At 36.3% G+C, this 20,264-nt stretch overlaps 3 protein-coding genes and 1 pseudogene across 3 annotated transcripts; 2 read left to right on the forward strand and 2 right to left on the reverse strand.

Annotated features, from left to right (window-relative positions):
- The first annotated feature begins 5,554 nt into the window (after positions 1-5,554).
- On the forward strand, positions 5,555-6,835 carry LOC121978550. The gene is made up of 2 exons (XM_042530880.1): positions 5,555-6,155; positions 6,309-6,835. Exons 1-2 carry the CDS (start codon positions 5,555-5,557, stop codon positions 6,833-6,835), a joined length of 1,128 nt encoding a protein of 375 aa, XP_042386814.1.
- A 1,582-nt stretch (positions 6,836-8,417) lies between these two features.
- Positions 8,418-8,861, forward strand: LOC121978551 (E3 ubiquitin-protein ligase RNF144B-like). The gene has a single exon (XM_042530881.1). The coding sequence runs from the start codon at positions 8,418-8,420 to the stop codon at positions 8,859-8,861; it is 444 nt and encodes a 147-aa protein (XP_042386815.1).
- A 1,012-nt stretch (positions 8,862-9,873) lies between these two features.
- On the reverse strand, positions 9,874-11,173 carry LOC121978552 (annotated as a pseudogene).
- An 8,022-nt stretch (positions 11,174-19,195) lies between these two features.
- Positions 19,196-19,816, reverse strand: LOC121978553. The gene has a single exon (XM_042530882.1). The coding sequence runs from the start codon at positions 19,814-19,816 to the stop codon at positions 19,196-19,198; it is 621 nt and encodes a 206-aa protein (XP_042386816.1).
- Between the last annotated feature and the right edge of the window lie 448 nt (positions 19,817-20,264).

Here is a 20,264-nt window from a genome sequence, read left to right on the forward strand (position 1 = left end):
CCCAAGGAACATGATGGGATATTGGTTTTGAAAATGTTTTAAAATGTTTTTGGAAAACCTTGGTGAAGGCTATCTTTTGATAGTAATCACCATTGAATAGTTAGACACAAACTTGAAGAAAACACTAAAGTTTTTGCAAGTTTTCAAGTTTGTGTCAATCTTTGAAAATATGATGTATTTTCATAGAAAACTATTTTTCCATGATTAAGTATGCCCTAAATAATGTCTACACGAAATTTCATGATTTTTGGATTTTTGTAGAATTCTCTAGGGGTTTCTGAAGTTGACTGAAATGGAATTTCAGCAACTATCAGAGCTCCGATCGATCCATGGATCGATTGGAGTGCCTGAATCGATCCGTGGATCGATTCAGAAGGCAACTCTTGCGAACAGAAGCTCGCTGGATCGATCAGCCGATCGATCCATACATCCTGAATCGATCAGTGGATCGATTCAAATAGGTTGAATCGATTGGAAACCAACTCCAATCGATCCAGGATGCTGATTTTGGCTGGGAAGGCCTGATCTCAGCAGTCTAAACCTATTTTAGTCTAGGTAACCATTCCAAACCCCTAAAAATACATTTGTATACATAAAACGGGTGTTTTCATGTGAAAACAAGGATGGATTGGTTAAGGAAGGCTAAGTTGAAGTTTAGGTTGAGGTTTGTTTCAAATTTTGAATATTTGAACCTCAAAACTTCTAAATTTGGGTTTCCTAAAGGATTAGGGATTCCAAGTCATTGTTGGTGCAATGACAGAAGTTACCACCATGTCTTTAGGGGGAGGGACTCTTTAAAGACATGAAAAATTATCTTTTCATGAACCTTGGAAGGTGGTTAACCTTCTTTTAAGGAAAATGCTCATGTATGAGCTTTTGAACTTGAAATGGGGAGTGGATATCCTCATTAGTTCAAGTGGGAACTCACGTGGTTAGAAAATGCTCAGGGTTGAGTATTTGTCTACAATGAGGGAGAAGGTACGGATAAATGAAGGGTATGGGACCTTCTTTATCGTGTTGATCACAACGAGTGATGTTGTGAACAACGATGCGCAACTCTTCAGGGGAGAGTCTTTCAACAATGGATTTGTTGAAGTATACCCGAAATTGAGGCATGGGTTGGTGTGTGCCTAAAGATGGGTTGAGTGTGCCCTACAGGGGAGTTTGATGTGTGCCAATAGGGGGAGAATGAAAAGACTAGTGAAAGGGAGTAAGTTAGGCTTTCATTATCTAAGAGGGAGTTTGCCCTCTTAGGGGGAGAATGAAGAGCTTAACTTATGCTTTCATTACCTAGTGGCATGAAGAATGAGGCTATGGGATTAGCCTAACTTACATGTGGTATTGTAAGTGTTATTGTGGTATTGTCAAACATCAAAAAGGGGGAGATTGTTGGTGCAACATCCCTCAGGTCAAGGTTGACCTGGTTGACCAAGCTGAGTCTTGGTTTGAGTTTAGATGTTTGACAATAAGATGTTAATTGAAGAAGAGTCAAGTAGGTCAAGGTTGACCGAATACTTGACTGGGAAGTCCTAACTGGGATGTTAGGCAGAAGGAAAGTCCTGGTGAGTGAAGTCAGGTGAAAGTCCTAGTGAGTGAAGCTAGGCAGATGGAAAACCCTAGTGAGTGAAGCTAGGTGAAAGTCCTGGTGAGTGAAGCTAGGTGAAAGACCTAGTGAGAGAAGCTAGGCAGATGGAAAACCCTAGTGAGTGAAGCTAGGTGAAAGTCCTGGTGAGTGAAGCCAGGTGAAAGACCTAGTGAGAGAAGCTAGGCAGATGGAAAACCCTAGTGAGTGAAGCTAGGTGAAAGTCCTGGTGAGTGAAGCCATGCAAGGGAAAATCCAGATGGATCAAGGATGATCGGACATCTGGTGTTAGGAAGTCCAAGTAGGTCAAAGGATTGACTGGATACTTGGCACGAGGAAATACAGATAGGTCAAAGGGATTGACCAGACATCTGAATAGAAAAGTCCAAGTAGGTCAAGGGAGTGACCAGATACTTGGCATGACGAGAAAAGTCCAAGTGGGTCAAAGGAATTGACCGAACACTTGGTGGGAAGTCCTGGCAGGTCAAGGGAGTGACCAGATGCTAGGCATGATGTACCAACAGGTCAAGGATGACCGGATGTTGGTTTGGGAGTCTTGGAACTTGGCTTTGGGCAAAAACCAAGTGCTGGATCGATCAGGGGATCGATCCAGGAGCTGGATCGATCAGTGGATCGATCCAGGAGCTGGATCGATCAGTGGATCGATCCAGGCTTTTCCCAGCGAACAGAAAGCCTCTGGATCGATCCGTGGATCGATCCAGATGTCCCAATCGATCCGTGGATCGATCCAGATGTCCCAATCGATCAGTGGATCGATTGGGACGCGGCTGCTTCGCGCGATAAGCGCTGGATCGATCCGTGGATCGATCCAGGCGTTTTTCCTAGAGCACAGAGGCGCTCTGGATCGATCCGTGGATCGATCCAAAGCCTCCCCGATCGATTGGGAATATTTGAATCGATCGGGTTCCGACCGTTGGCGTCGATTTAAGCTGCAGGCGTGCGATGGCTGCGGCATCCCTTCACCGATTCACTCCAGATCTCTCGCCAACTCCTCCACAGCGCTCTCAAAGATCAGATCGCCAGTTCTTGAAGGATCTTGGAAGCTTTCCGAGTCAAGAGGCGGATCAAAGACAAGAAGAGAAGCTAGGGTTAGGATTTTCTGTACTCATTGTAAGCTTTGCGCTTGTATTTTGTTTCCCTTTCCTTTCTTCTTGTACTGAGAGTCTTGTAGGGCTTCTCCGCCCTCGGTAGTTACCGAAAAGGAGTGTTTTCATAGTGGAGGGTGCGTGCGTGGTGTGGATCCTTGGACTAGTCACCTCTTGTGAGGTGGATACCAAGTAAACCAACCTTGTTAGCGTTGTGTGATTTGTTTCTTTGTATTTTCCGCTGCACATCTTAGAAGAAACAAGCAACGCCGAGCAACGAGCATGCGACGAGCTATTCACCCCCTCTAGCTACTTTTGGTCCTAACATTATCTACATACCATTAGTTTAAACATATCCATCAAAGCTTCATTTGGACCAATGAAAAGGTGCATCTAAGTATTAATTGAATCAAGTTAGCCATGTTGAGAACAATTAGCATAGTCTTAGGTGAGCTAATGTATTTGTTGGCCTAAAAAGGGAAAATGCATGATGGAGAATAGCTAAACAAGAATAATGAACAAGCTTGGTAAACTAAGATGAATAGCTAAATCCAAGACACTGTTATAATCAGATGCTTTCACGCTTACTTGTTGTAGCATTTACGACATGCTTTGAATTGTCTTCAACTTGCATGTTAAGTCTCCAATAGATAGAAAAGTCATCAAGTCATTTTCTTGATTGATCATTGAAATCGACTAAACATAATCTTTGGTTGGATCAGATCACCCTACTTAACCAGTATCTAACTGATTTTCTTTATTTATTTGTCAAATTGTTAATGACCAATACACACATTAAAATATTTGATTGAAATAGAAGTACAGATACCTTGATTACTTCCCATGTGTACATGCTTTCTTCCTTTCCTTCCTTTGTTCGAATTAAATAATCTAATGCCCTTTTTATATACATTCACATAGTTGATATAGGAGTGTTTTATGACTAAATTAAATGCATAATAAAAAGAATATATGAACTCATATTTCCACAACATATTTCCAATTGAAGTTCTCTTTAGATTATTCATTCATCAAACATAAGCAATAACTTTTTTTCTCAGAAAATTTAAAATTGTAAAGAAAAAAGTCATATATGAACGAGGATGAGGATGAGAAATTCAGTAGTAATTTTATAAAATTTCATAAATCTATTTATCATAAACTTTTTGACGCTATCCACAAGTTGATAATACTTGGATAGTTTGCATACAAGTTTTAATACAGTGAAAACATGTTTTTACAAACATCAAATTTATAAAACATAATATTTAACTTGATTTACTTATTCAATACAAGTTATCCATACCCTTGTATCTTCATAAGGAGATGTAGATCCTTCTACTTCTATGTATGCCTTTAAAACATATTCATAAGGGTTTTGGTATCTTAAATAATTTCCATCTCTGTACATTTATGAAATTCAATATTTCCTGCAAATAAATGTAATAATAACAAAAAAAAAGATAAAAACCTTTTTAACTCCCTTTAATTATTTACATGTAACTAAAGCACTTGTGATTTGAGAAATCAAAGCTATTCATGAGAAATCCTTGCTCAACGCTAATGAACCCTCAAATAAGCTTAACATCAAGCACCAAATTGATAAGAAAATAGAACCTTAAGAAAGACAAGATCATACCAGAGAGAAGCTGAGGTTTTTCTAGTCAGAGATGGAACGTGAATCTCACATCTTGATGTTTGAAGAACTCAAAGATCTACCTTTGAATCTGTATGAAGAAGAGATAAAAGAGGAAAGGAAGAAGATGATAGCTAGAAAAGAGAGAAGAAAGGGAATCAAATCAGTCAAACAGTGATTTTCGTTAAACAAAAATCCATTCTCCCAAAAGAAATATATTCATCTCATTAAAAGTCACACACCATATCGATTGAATGGATCCACACCAGCACAAGAGCCACCATGCATGACTTAGGTGACAATTATCCATGAATTTAGACCTCAGAAAGCACCCTTTAATTTCTCTTCATGGAAATAAAAAGACAAAGTGAACAAAAAGGGAGAATCAGAGCAAGTAATGAAGATCGAGAAAGAGAAACACCTGACAGCTCTTCGACCAAGAGAGCATGAGCACGAGGAAGAGGTGGAGGAGGCGCGGCCAATGTCGCGGAGAAGAGACGGAGGAGGCGTAGAGGGTTTTGGCGGAGGAGGCGCGGAGGAGGGATTTGGCGTCGTGGGGTTTGTTCGTGGAGGCTACCTAGGTTTTGTGTGTAAAAAAAAATAATTAAAGACAAAAGTTTAGTATAACCCAAAATTATTGTTTATTATTATTATTTTTGGGGGATTCAATAATATTCAATAGACAATAATTTAATAAAATCATTGTCTATTACCATATAAGAAACATTAATAGACAACGGTTAATTAAAATCATTGTCATAGGTCCAAAAAATAAACTCAAAGATAACAGTTATAAAACACCGTTGTCTTTGACATACATAAGACAACAATTTTTAAAAAACTATTGTCTTTTATAAAAAAAACGGTCAACAACAACAGTTTTCAATAAAATTGTTGTTAAATGGGTGTTGTTAAATCCCAAATTTCTTGTAGTGCAGATTGATCAGTAAGGTTAATTGAATCAAATCATTATATGGATTAGACCAACCATCAAAACAGGTGTAAGATTGGGACCATCAATCAATTGTATCACATCTTGAACCGATGTGTGTGCATTAAATAATTTTGGTAATGGTAAAGGTTGGGATTGATGAGGCAACGATTCATGAAAAAGATTAAATTTTATATTAAAAAGTAGCCGTTAGAAGCTAATCTATATATACGAGTAATATAGGTAGAATTTTTCAAGCTATCAACAAAGTTCTAATCATCCATTATACAATCCTCCCAATGTCAAACGACGACAATTTAGCTAGAAGTAATAGGATCCTTCAATACTTGCGTGATGAACTGACGGTTGATGTTGATGAAAGATTCATGCTAATGCTTATGCAACAACACCAAATGTTGATGGAAGTAGGTATGAGTTATTTAGCAGGAAGAACACATACGAGAACATATTTGGATCGGGAGCGTGAAGTCGGACATTATCGTCTTTTCAATGATTACTTCTCTGATCAACCAGTTTATACCGATGAAATGTTTCGGCGAAGATTTCAAATGCGAAGAGAGTTATTTTTGGGCATTGTCGAAAAATTACAAAATCATTCAGAATATTTTCCATGGAGAATTGATGCAATGGGAAGGATGGACTTGTCGCCACTTCAAAAATGCACGGCAGCTCTCCTTCAATTGGCATATGGAGCCCCTTCCGACCAATCCGATGAATATCTAAGGCTTGCTGAAACCACTGCTATCGACTATTTGATCAACTTCTGCAAATGTGTATATGAAGTATTTGGGGACCAATACTTGAGAAGACCAACTGTAGCTGACACCCAACATTTACTTGAAATGCATGAGCGAAGACATGGTTTCCCTGACATGTTAGGTAGCCTTGATTGTATGCATTGGGAATGGAAAAATTGTCCCGTCGCTTGGAGAGGCCAGTTTACTCAAGGCGATCATGGACACCCAACAATTGTACTTGAAGCAGTCGCATCTGCTGACTTATGGATATGACATGCTTTTTTTGGAACTGCAGGATCACGTAATGATATAAATGTGCTTTACGAATCACCTCTATTCAACAAAGTTTTGGAAGGAGGTGCACCAGAGGTTTATTTTACAATAAACGATACGACATATACTAAAGGATATTATCTAACAGATGGGATTTACCCAACTTGGGCTACCTTCGTCAAGAGTTTTCCATACCCAAAGGATCCGAAGAGAAAAAAGTTCAAGGAAAGACAAGAGACTGCAAGAAAAGATGTCGAGCGGGTATTTGGAGTTCTCCAAGCTCGTTGGACAATAGTCAGAGGTCCAGTACGATATTGGTCGAGAGATATATTGAGGGATATCATGTATACGTGCATTATTTTGCACAATATGATTATTGAGGATGAGGGGGATGCAGTATCTAATTGGATGGGATATGAAGAAAATCATCCGACGCGGGTAAAACAGGGCTTCACACCCGAATTCCAAGAATACCTCTGGAGAAATTGTGAGTTGTGTGACAGTGAAATACATCATCAACTTCGAGTTGACTTGGCTGAACATATATGAGCACTTGACCAAGGTAATTAATGAAAGATAATGAAAGATGAAGTTAATTTTGTGAAGCATCTAATTATAATATTTTATTTCATGAATGGTTAAATTTGTAGTTTTTTCTTTTAAAAATAAATATATTTGATAAGTTAAAAAAAATTGCAATGATTATAATTAAATTAAAATTCATAAATCAGTTAAATATTAAATAAAGATATTAAATTAAATTAAATTAAATTAAAAATCAGAAATTTATTAATTATAATTTATAAATAAATTAAAGAACAGAATTAATTAAAAATATTAGGTAAAAATCATATAAAGATATTAAATGAAGAAAATAATAAATAAAGATATGTGATTTGTAATGTAAGACCCATAAAAAAATTATATGAAGATTTTTTTGATTGTGGAGAGAATAATAAATTTTTTTATTTTGATGTGACATTGATGTGGCATATTAAAAATTACAAAAAATATTTATGAAAAGATTTAACTATTGGAGATGGCTTAAATGCTGAACGTACAATAGGTGCGGTGCCCGTAGAAGGAATGTTGGATGTTAGAGGATCCGTCCGGTACTAAGCCAGATGGGTGGGCGTTCTCATGCCTGCATCCCAAATGGCTAGACCACCGGTTTCCACCTTAATTAGGATCAAGGAGAAGGGTGAGTCTTGACCCCGTGGGTCATCCGAGATGGCATGGGGCGGAAGTTGTTGCAAGGAGGCTGTTGGGTCGAAACTCAGTGGCAACGGGGGAATAAATCCCCTATCCCTGTATCCCACCCGTTCCGTCCCATGTAGGGCTGCAAACGAATCGAGCCGGCTCGCGAGCTTTTCGAGCCGGCTCGAAAAATATTCGATTCGTATTCGAATTTATCGAATTCGAGCCGAACTCGAACATGTTCGAACTTTTTTTCGAGCCGAACTCGAACCCAAATTATATTGTTCGAGCCGCTCGCGAGCCGCTCACGAGTCTTAATATTTATTAATATAAGTTAAATATATATTAAATAAATAAATTTCAAGCCTTTCGAACCTATTTTCGAGTAATAATTCGAATAGTTCGCGAACATGTTCGAATATTTCGAGCCGAATTCGAACCCGAACCCTAATTCGAACCGAACTCGAACCAAACATTTTAAAATTTTCGAGCTTCGAATCGAGCTCGAACTCGAATATACCTGTTTCAAGCCGAATTCGAGCCTTAAATTTTTCAGCATATTCGGCTCGATTCGATTCGTTTACACCCCTACTCCCATGTTAGCTCGGGTGCTACGATTTACCTCCGTCACAATGATCGTGGGTCCGGTCGGTGGGAGCCCTGGGGACAAGGGTTTCGCCTTTGCTGCAAGGAGAAAGGTGAGTCTTCGTCTTCGTCTCTGGCTTCGCCTTCTCCGGCAACTTTCTTCTGCAAGATCTGCATGGACGCCCCTCCCGACGCCGATATGTTCACTAACGGCGCTGCCCCCACTCCTTCTGCCGTGACTGCCTCGGTCACTACGTCAGCGAAAAGGTTAAGGAGAATATATTGACGGTGAAATGCCCGGAAGTCAACTGCAGGAGCATCCTCGAGCCGCGCGCAGAGTTTCCGCGGCATGATACCCTGCGAGGTGTTTGACTGGTGGGAGGCGGCGGCATGCGAGGCCGCCATCCTCGGAATGAACCGGATTTACTGCCCGTTCAAGGGCTGCTCAGCGGCGCTGTTGGTGGACGATGAGGACGGCGGAGTGGCGACTTCAAAGGAGGCCGAGTGCCCGCACTGCCGACGACTGTTCTGCTTGTTGTGCAAGGCGGGATGGCACGGCGAGTTGAGCTGCTCGGAGTTCCAGAGGCTGAGGACGAAGGAGAGGAGGAGGGAAGACTTGCTGCTGATGGAGGTGGCGAAGGAGAAGGGGTGGAAGCGGTGCCCCAAGTGCAAGTTCTTCGTGGAGAAGACCGCCGGCTGCCTGCACATCACTTGCAGATGTGGGCACGAGTTCTGCTACGGATGTGGATCAAAATGGGCAACAATTCACGCGAGTTGCAGTACTCCAAATTAAGTAAATGCTTTGCTGATAGATGAACCAATGAAGGAAATGCTGAATGAGCATCAACAAGATGGAAGGGAGCTTTCAAGAGCTTCAAAAAAACACAACATTCAGCAATGTTGTCCAATCAAGAGGTGGTTTTCTAATCAATTGAAAATGTTATTGTTCAAGTCTAACATTCATTTTTGGGTGTCTAATCAATTGACAAGAGTTTACAAATAAATGGGAAGAAGACAAATTTGAAACAAATGACCCAAAAAAGAAGGAAAAGGTATTGGATAGAGTTGGAGGGCTTGGAGTAAGAGCAAAATCTTAGCATTGATTTCCTTTTCATTGTTTACTTTCAAATGCATTTCTAGTTCAGCTATCATGATTATTGACACAGATCGAACTGACATTTTTATTTGAGAGTGCTTTTAGCAAGAAAAGTTTTCAGTTGTCATCTCCTCCCTTCTAGTTGGACTATTCGATTTTCTAAACTCCAGGTTGAAGAAGATCTATGGCATGGACCCAGTTGTGGAGATGAAGAAGCCAGGGAGGGCATAGATATTATGGATTGTAACAAGTAGGAACAAAAAGATCTCAAAACATTTCTACAATCTCCCGCCCCATATTAAACCCTTTCTTGCGATAGGAGCCTCCTTTTAAAACTCCGTGTTAGATAATTATCTTTATTGGCCTTACAAAAATAAAAGAAATGAAATTATCTTCATGCAATTGAAGTTACTAAGAGCATCCAGTGGTTAAATCTTACTGTGAACTCCTTCGTTGCTACATCTGCGCCACATCAAAAATTAAAAATCTCATACCTCTTTCCACTATCAAAAAACCTCTCAACAACTTTTTCATGGGTCCCACACTTTTCATTATATATATTTCATTATCTCTTTTTCATATTTACATTTTATATAATTAAATTTTAATAAAATTTAAATTCATAAATTACTAACATAAAATAACCTTCATAATTAAAAAAATTACATAAATATCACAATACATATATCGCAATTAATAAATTATTTTTTCACTGATTACAATTATAGCGTGCCCAGATATACTCAACTAAGTCGGCTCGAAGTTGATGATGTAGCTGATTATCACGTAGCTCGTAATTTCTACGGATATATGCTTGGAATTCTTGAGTGGAGCCTTGAAATATTTGTGATTGAGAATCTCCTTCATCGTCCGACCAATTGACTACTGCATCTCTCTCATTCTCAATAATCATGCTGTGTAAAATAATACAGGTATACATGATGTCCTTCAAATTATCCTTGTACCAAAATCGTCCTGGACCTTTTATCATTGCCCATCGTGATTGGAGCACCCCAAATGCCCTCTCGGCATCTTTTCTCGCAGCCTCCTGTCGTTCCTTAAATATTTTTCTTTTAGGATCCTGGGGACATGGAAAGCTCTTGACGAAAGTAGCCCATTCTGGATAGATCCCATCGGTCAGATAGTATTCTTTTGTATATTGTGTATTATTAATCGTGAAATTAACCTCTGGTGCATTCCCTTGTAAGACGTCGTTGAATAATGGTGATTCATTAAGCACATTGATATCATTGCGTGACCCTGCAATCCCAAAAAAGGCATGTCATATCCACAAGTCCGAAGATGCAACGGCTTCGAGCACAATTGTTGGGACGCCATGATCTCCTCGAGTAAACTGACCTTTCCAAGCGACGGGGCAATTTTTCCATTGCCAATGCATACAATCAAGACTGCCCAACATGCCAGGGAAACCATGTCTCTGCTCATGCATTTCAAGCAAGTGTTGGATATCAGCAGTTAGGTCTTCTTAAATATTGGGCACCAAACACTTCAATTACACATCGGCAAAAGTTGAATAAACATTGGATGACAGTTGTTTCAGCAATCCGTAGATACTCATCATAATGATCAGCAGGGGCTCCATACGCCAATTGACGAATAGCCGCTGTGCATTTCTGAAGTGGTGACAAACCTTTTTTCCCTGCTGCATCGACCTTCCATTGAAAATATTCGGAATGATTTTTCACGGCATCAACTATACGAAGGAATAACTCTTTTTTCATTCGAAATCGACGTCGAAATATGTCATCAGGATATACCGGATCATCAGAAAAGTAATCATTGAAAAGACGAGCATGCCCAACTTCACGATCCCAATTCAAATACCTTCTCCTCTGTGTTCTACTGGAAGAACTTTGAGCTCTTTGATGTACCGTTTGTCGCTGCTCATATAGTTGGAGCATTCTTCGTTCATCTATATCCTCCGCATCTTCCGCCAATTCATTTCTCCAGAATTCCTGAAGCATAGATCGATCTGGATTGTGAGTCATTGGAAATAAATCAATATATTTTTGTGGTTGAAAAATATAGAGAATTGAGGAAAGAAATTGAAAGCAAAGATAACAAGGAGATGAATGAAAAATATAAAATCGATCATGTATTTATAAAAAAAATAAATTAAAAAAAAAATAATTATGACCGTTGAACAACGGCTAAAAATTAGCCGTTGCCCAATGGCTGTTCTCACTAAAATGAGAAGCAGATTTAATTATCAAGTTTTTTGTTTTTTTTTTATTATTAAATAAAAAAAATGAAAAAGATGAAGAAGCGGCTCCACAGCGGCGGAGCCGCTTCTTCATTTTAATCAAAAAACCTCCCTCCACTATGGGAGGGAAGTTTTTCATCCCATCCACGTTACAGTGGGAGCTCGGAAAGAGTGGTTGCTCTAATCAAATGTAACTCACCTTACAAATAATAATAATTATTATTTATAACAGATATAATAATAATAACCATTATAATCGATGCATAATTGGTACACGGAAATAAAGAAGTTAGATGTAACTCACCTTACAAATAATAATTATTATTATTTATAACGAAATAATAATCATTATAATCGATGCATGATGGATGTACGGAAACAAAAAAAGTCCCTATCTATAAAATGAAAGCATAATAATGTCTATTACATGAATGAATTTGTGTGCTTTAGAAAAAAGAAAGAAAAGAAAAGAGAAATCATATATGCAAAATAATTACATTACAATTATTCCTTCATGTATGTAAAATATATTGATTTTAAGATCTATTTCATAAAATAAATTTAAAGATCATGTACATTAACATGTGATATCAAAGCTTCCTTGTGAAATCTATATATTTTCATGCGTGAATTTAGTATGTTAAAATTAATAAATGCATTAATGACATTTAGAATCTTTGATGGATGAGAATTTAAAGAAATGAAATATTTGCACATTAATATTTTATTTATATCTTCAATAATGCTTGACATAATGTATATATAAATTTATATACTGATTAATTAATTACCATTTATGAATTTGGTTAATTATTGTAATATGATCACATTTTAAAGATAATTAAGATTGCTTATGATTATGATATAAATATATGCATGATTTTATGTTAATTAAAATAGTTTGTGATCACTAAAGTGATCAAACTAAAATAATTAATTGTCATAATCATTTATTTATCATATTTATAAAATGCCTAATAAAAAAGGGATAAATAAATGGTGTTTATTTATCATTAAAATTATGGATTTTCCAAAAGAAATTTTATTTTTTAATGATTAGTGGCATAAATAAAGAAAATTAAAATTCTTGAATCAAATATATTTTATTTATCAAAGATGATATTTATATTTAATTGAAGATTTTAATTCTTAATAATATAAGGCATTTAATTCTTTATAGTATATTGTAATATTAGCCCAAAGGTATATTACAATATATTATAATGTTTTATCTGAGTTGTCTGTATATCTAATTTGCATGAATTTTCCTTCATTCGTCGGAAGCTTCTTCTATTTCTATGTTTAATAGTTTGAACTTCTCTAAATAGAGTGAGCAAGTCAATTTTCATTTACGTATATTGGATCTTGACTTGGCATTATTAAAAGAAAAGCACATTGCTATTACTGATTTAAACAGTGAGAAAGAAAAGTTCAAATATAAAGCATGGGAATGATCTAACAAATTAAACCTTATGTTTATGCAAATGGAAAAATGGTTCATCGGTGATTTTCGACGGATATTAAAATTTTGTCAGTAATCTTATTTATTTTCCAAGATTAATGAATTTACCGATATAATTAATAGTCTGACGGTAATATTGAAACTATACTGACGGAATAATATTCCGTCAATATATTCGGTTAGTAAATTAGGATTATACTTAAGAATTTGGAAGATCATTCCATCAACTTCATTATTTAAGGAGTTGGTAAAGCACTAAAAGCCAAAGTCAAAATTTTTAAGACAAAGAAAAGGCGTATTAAAGCTCCTCATGCAATTTAAGGAGTTGGTAAAGCACTAAAAGCAAAAGTCAAAAGTTTTAAGACAAAGAAAAGGCGTATTAAAGCTCCTCATGCTATAAGAAGGAACACAATAATGATAAGTGTCATTTCTATAAGAAAAAAAAGTATAATATTAGAAAGATTGCCCTAAACACAAGACTTGATTCAAAAGAAAGGTATATTAAATACTTATATTTGTTTCGAATCAAACTTGATTGATGTTCCTCAAAATACTTGGTAGCTTTATTCTGGTGCTACTATTCATGTATCCAATATAATGCAAACCATGAACTGAATTGAGAATTTCTTATATATCGAAAATCGTATGAAAGCTCCGATTGAAAGTATAGGGATTTATCGTTCGGTTTTAGATACTGCCTATTATTTAGACCTATTACAGACTATTTATTTACATTCAATTTCAAGGAATTTTATTTCTCTTTCAAAACTTGATATTTGTAGTTTTGATTTTAATTTTGGAAAATTTGATTTTAATTTTGGAAAATTTTATTTTAATTTATATAAGAATTCAAGACTTATTAATTCTGAAATTCTTACTGATAGTTTATACAAATTAAAACTTGATAATAAATTTATCGAATCGTTACTTATTGTGCATCAAAGTATTGGAATTAATTAAAATATGCTTAGTGAAAGTTCGCTTTATTGTGGTATAAACGGATCATATATTCAAATAAAGATTAGAAAATTGATAAAGAATGAGATTCTATAAAGTTTAGCTTATATTTTATCTTGGCTTATAGGATTCTATTAAAGTAAAATAAACTAGACGTCACAAGAAAGGAGCCACACGAAATATTCAGCTTCTTAAAATAATGCATACTGATGTATATATTTAGTCTTTTGATGGGGAAAAGTATTTATCATCTTTATCGATGATTTTCATATTATGAATATGTCTATTTTAAAATATGTATATTTCAAAATCTATTCATGAAATAAATTTAATGAGCATATAAATTAACACTCCAAATATTAGCGATATTTATTTAGAAGGACGGATTTAAAAATTGAGAAAAATATTTCGTAAAGAAAATTTTCTATTGTTTACTTTACGAGGAAGAATGGATTAGTTATTCTTTCGCCGGTTTGCTTTTTATTAAATAATAGACAGATCCGTCATTAATTTTTTTGGCTTTTTTCACCCTCCGAAATCGAGCGGAAAGCCCACATCCGTCCTTGGTCACAGCTCACGGGCATCGTATGAGGCGGTCGCGCGTCACGAAGGCGGCACTGCATGATTCATTCTGCCGCACCGGCGTCAGCAACCAGTGGGCACGAAGATTGTAAGGAGCCAACGTACCCTCACTATCTCCACCCCCTCCACAGGTTCCCCTCTCCCTACTTTTGCCCCCACCATGACCGTCTCCCCTACAAAAAAAACCCTATTAGAAATTTCTCCTTTGATGACGAGAAGAGCATCATCTGGGTGTCATCCCCAATCTCCAAAGCCAAATCTGAACGAAGCACCCTTCCCTGTTCCCAAATCGAGATATCGTTTTGCACTTTTGGTTACTGATAACCACAAAAGTTACAATTTTGGTTCGTTCTTAGAGTAAAAAGTTGCTTGATCTCTGTCTCCAAGACTATGTTTTCGAATGCCACGACTGATCAAAAGTGCGACCTGCCTGTTTCCTCAGATCCAAGCTACCACGTTTCGATTCCAGCTACTAGCATTGCTGGTTACTGATTCCTGCGACTGGCACTTGTTTATCTTTCATTTAGAGATTTCAATGCACACGAAGTTTCTGCTCAAATTTTGTGATCTAGTTAAGATGTTGAATTTAGGAGAAGAAGATCACGCTGCAAAAAGAAAGAACAGCCCTGGCTCTGCTGTAGGGTGATTATGGAAGAAGCATCTGTACCACCATTTGGTTCTATCATTTGATACAATAAAGTAATCCTATATCAAAGAAAGCTCTGCACTAAACAATCCTTAGCAAGTTCAATCCTCTTCTTGGCCTAGAGTAATCAATCATTATGTCCCCTTCAGTTCTAGAGCAATTTACTTCAATAGGCAGCTGTCCCTTGGTTAGTTTGTCACAGTCGTCCTTAATTAGCAAGTTGGATTAAGTTATTCCTCAACCCATCATTTGCTTCTACATTATAAATTTTGTGGTTATGAAAAACAACAAGTTAATCTTATAGATTATCATCAATATATAAAGGTTTGGTGTTTAGTACCCCAAACATTCATATATATATAACCCCTGAACAAGTCGTGGATTAAGAATTTTGGTATAGATCTACAAACTACCTTAGCAAAGTGTTAGGCAACAGAAGAATCCATTCTGAACAGTTAGTGTCTCCCTCACAAATCACAACAGATGCATTCTCAAGGTTGATGTGAGAAGGACTATTCACCCATCCTCTCCACTCTAGCTCCCGTCTATCCCAACACTTATAAGTTGTGCATATTAGAAAATTATGTTCGACAATATTTTCTACACTATCGTAGTTATTTAAAAAAAAATTATGTTCGATCCCAAATATCTCTCTCACTATTAATTGATACTATTATAAAATAATATATTTTTTTTAAATATAGATTTATGTTCCACCTATAGCCAAAAAAAAAAAACCTCCATTTATCTTAACACTGTGATAGTTAAAATAACCTATCACAAACATTACGTAACATCTACTATAATAAATTCTAGGGGTGTGTTTTTATCATGTAAGTTGCTTATTTTGATAACATATCATACATATTATAATTTTCATGTTAAATACTATTAATTTAAGTGGATTCTTTAAAAAATAAATTATTGACCCAAATTCAAAATATTAAATAATAAAAAAGTGATATTTTTTTTTAATTGCTTTCCGATATCATCAGACATTTTGCATATTTTCCGCATAAATTTGGAGTGCCGCGAAGAATGCGGAAATAATAGTATCGGATTAAAAAACAACACTCCAAATAATATTTTCCGCATATTATCATTATTAGTAGTAGTAGTATTGGATTAAAATATGAAGCAGTGAGTGCATGGTGTTGAATGTTCGCCTCCTTTTGGTCAACTTAAGTATATAAATGTCCCTGTTTTTTTATTTATTATACCAAATATCAACATGTTATAATTCTACTAATTATAAGATAGATACCTAGATGATTTTATACATTTGGGAGAAATATCAAGCCTCTTACACCAACCCATTGAACAAATCTTAAATTTAATTAATTATTGATATTAAAACTTGAAGTTGTTAATTGAAGATGGAATTATTATTAACCTCTTCACGGATGACTTTCAGCAAAATGTGTTTAATATGACTGAATAAATTAAAATCTTCTCACCAACCCAAACATTTTTTAATCCGCACTTAATTGCAAAATAATGCTTGTCTTCTAGTATCTTAATTGTTTAACTACATCATCTTTTTAAAGCATCCTAAAACCACCGTCGACTGAAAGAAAAAATATTTTAGAAAAATAAAAGGATAAATAATTTTAAGCCCTCTATGTTTTCTATCCGGTAACCGTTTGCCCCTCTATATTTAAAAACCAATACTTAACCCTCTTTGATCTAAAGTAAAAAAAAAAAGGAAAAAAAAATAAATGATCAAAATAATCTTGACCTATATCATAATTTTAAATATTAAAATTATTCTGACTAAAACATCCTTAGTGAAAAGTAATCTCAGACTTCTAGAAAAAAAGAAAAATAAAAATAAAAAATTCCACATGACCGTTGAAAGCTTAATCTTAACCAAACCTAGATATATAAGCCGAAGATTCCACTTGTTCATAGAAAATAGACTCTAATAAAATTCATATATACATCGACATAAACAACAGAAAAATAACAACTCTGAAAAGAATAATCATCCAAAAATTTATTCTACTATCCTCACAAAATCAAAAAAGAATTAAAATTCTAAATTGATGAACCAAAATCAAATGAAGATGACACAAAGTTCATCATTAAAAATTTCTACTTCATCATCAACTGTGACCTATAATGAAGTAGGAGTGACATGTTGGTGTGACAACATTGCACCAACATACACATCAAATTAAAGATATTACAAAATCTAGGAAGGAAGTTTATAGGATGTTGTTTATAGGATGTTGTGACTACAAGATTAGTGCTCAAACATTTTAATATACCACATAATAAGCCACTAATATCTAATAGATGTCAACTATTATTTGCATGCAGAAAAATGGTGAATGTAAGTTCTTCTGGTGGATGGATGAAATAAAAGAAGAAATACAAGACTTCAACAGTTTCACCTTCTAAAAAGTTCAGATTAAGCTTAACTTACATCGGTCATGTGAGATTTTTTTTTCATTAGAAGTCTGAGGTTACTTTTCAGTAAGAATGATCCAATCAGAATATTTTTAACGTTTAGAATTAGGGTTTAGGTCAGAGTTATTTTGGTTATTTACCATTTTTTTTCTTTTTGACTTTAGATAAGGTGGTTGATCTTATCTGAAAGTGGAGAAGATGACAGGCTGGGGATATGGCTCGAAAGTTGACGGGGCGAAGACTCCACGTGGTCCCGCAACACGAGAGGTGTTAGTGCCGAGCCGAGAAGGGATTCCTGGCATTGACCCTCCGACGCTCAAGTCAGTAATCAGTGGGAAATAGTAAAAATTATAGCAATGAGCGTTTTAAACAGTAAAGTAACGCATACTTTTGCCTATATATGGGAACTTTTTTTTATAGTGTCACTTTAGTGTTTGTGCATACATTTCCAAATGTATGCACATTTTCCAAAGTGTTCTAGGAAAAGATGAGTCAAAAGGTGTCTCTGACGTCTTTCCTTAAGCGAGCACACAAATCACTAATGTGACAGGTTGGAAGCTTCTAAAATACAGTCTAGTTGCTGGACACAAACATCTAAAAAGGTACAATAAGATACGCAGGTGGATCCCACTATAGGCTGACTGGATCCCGCTCGAACGGGTTGTCCCCTTTCAGTCGTGTCGTTCGGAGCTGCTGACTTGTCCCCTTCTCTGCTTACCGACTATTAGTGGTTACCTTTGTCTTATCGGCCGAAACGCTCGATCAGCAAGGACCGGAAGCCTATTGCTTACTGCTTACATCTTAATTCCAATTGCCTGCTACCGGAGGATGGTCGTTCAACATCCTTGCCCGATCGATCGGGGGCTACCAATCGTCACGGTTAATCGATTAATCAGGGCCTTTGACCATTTTTAACTTTGACCTTCATGTTAACAGATTTTTTTCCCCTTTAATCCTTTTTTGGCGGGCCTTCTTTAAGGGTTAAGTAATATTTTTTAAATATAGGAGGTAAATTATTACTAGATAGAAAACATGTTACATGTACACGAGGCTTAAAGTTATTTAGATAATAAAAAGAACCCTCAATTATGAGAATTGTGAAAAGAGCACTGTTTTAAAAAGACAAATGCCCCACTATATTTTTTTACTAAAAATATTTTTATTACAGTATTATTATAGTAATCATAGACTGGGTATTATAACATATTAAATTAAATGATTTTAAAATTTAATCAAAAATATTTTTATATAAAAAATATTTATTAATGTTATCAATATTGTTTAAATTTGAACAAATCAATTTTTTTTTAAAAAAAAATAAAATCATCGTGAAATTATTATAACAGTTGTTTAATGACAGCTATATTATTCTATGATAGTTGCTATAACAAGTTTTTTAAATAATTTAATCAATTTAAATAATTTTGATTAAATGAAAAATATATTAAAGTGTTGTTTTAAAAAAAAAGTAAGACAACTGATTTAGAGTTTTTTTATAATTATTTTTAAAGCTATTCCTTTTATTTTTATTATTATTATTTTATATCTTATCCTTCATAGAGATTATTAAAATGTCTCGTATGGTTACACAATTATTTAATATTATTAATTCACCCTATTTAGAGAGGAATAATGTAGGAAAAGGGGAAGAAGCTTTATTGTCATTAAATCAAAGCATTTTTATACATTTTTTACAATTTCCAAATAGTTGTAATTTATAAATCGGCAATTGCCCTGAAAAGCCGCAGCTACATCTGCATTTTACAGTTTACACAGAAGAATGACTTTTGCGCCGTCCGTCGCCTCGCCGTCGGGCTGCCGCTTCCTCCATCCCACAACCTGACGACGCTTCCGTCTAGCGCCGCCATGTCGAGGCAGCGATACCACCCCAAGTCCCACCGCTGGCGCTCCGCCGCGAGCAGCCCGTCCCACCGCCAGTCTCCTTCCCACGGTGCCGTCCGCCATCGCTCGTCGACTTCGCTATCGTCCTCCTCCGTTCCCGTCACGCCGATGGAGCTCCCGTCGTAGCAAGTCTTGAACCGTCTCTTGCTAGTGGATACTTCACCCAGGTAGCGATTCAGCGGATTCGCGACGGAGGCTTCATCGCTCCGCAGCGGCAGCGATGCCGCTTTCGACTCGTCTTCCGAAGAGGATTGAACCGTCGTCGTCATTGTCGGAGGAGGAGGAGGAGGAGGAGGGGAGAGCGTGGACGCGAACAATCTTGACCCGAAGGCCCGAATCCAGAGGACGAACACCGCCGCAGTAACGGCGACTGCCCACGCCCACGAAAATCCGCCGGCGAGGACGGCACGGGGAACGGAGATGAGCCGGGGAACCACCGCGTCGAGCAGCACCTCGAGCAGGTCCATTTTGGTTGGGAATGGGATTTGGTTTGGTTTGGTTTGGTTTAGGGAAGAGAAAAGGTCGATATATATAGCAAAGGGACAACAGATCTGATCCGTCGATCTTAGCACGATGATACTGGGAATATTTTATATTCCGCTATAATGATAATGATGCCTGAGCCTCATTGGTCCACGTCGGTGTGGGGTCCATCGATTTGCAGGATTCACTGTCCTTACTAAACAGGAAACCAGATAAGTCATCCACGTAAATCAGCGCGACCCATTTGTCAAGGGGTTAATATGCAGGAAGCCGAGTATGCAAGTTGATATATATAACTCATTCTTTTGATAATTTTTTAATTTCAGACTATATCAACTAATTATCCTCGCGAATAAAATTTACAGTTTCATTTTATATTCAATAAACAGTAGTAACAGTCTGACTAATAATTGATACAAATGATTGATATTT

Source organism: Zingiber officinale, chromosome 4B (assembly GCF_018446385.1).
Source record: "Zingiber officinale cultivar Zhangliang chromosome 4B, Zo_v1.1, whole genome shotgun sequence".
Taxonomy (NCBI): domain Eukaryota; kingdom Viridiplantae; phylum Streptophyta; class Magnoliopsida; order Zingiberales; family Zingiberaceae; genus Zingiber; species Zingiber officinale.

What these genes read in the sequence shown, in the direction of transcription:
- LOC121978553 (XM_042530882.1), bottom strand. Translation starts at nt 19,816, where the DNA reads ATGGACCTGCTCGAGGTGCTGCTCGACGCGGTGGTTCCCCGGCTCATC.
- LOC121978551 (XM_042530881.1), top strand. Translation starts at nt 8,418, where the DNA reads ATGATACCCTGCGAGGTGTTTGACTGGTGGGAGGCGGCGGCATGCGAG.
- LOC121978550 (XM_042530880.1), top strand. Translation starts at nt 5,555, where the DNA reads ATGTCAAACGACGACAATTTAGCTAGAAGTAATAGGATCCTTCAATAC. An exon ending in TGGTTTCCCTGACATGTTAG is followed by an intron (nt 6,156 to 6,308) that starts GTAGCCTTGATT and finishes TTGGAACTGCAG; the next exon opens with GATCACGTAATGATATAAAT.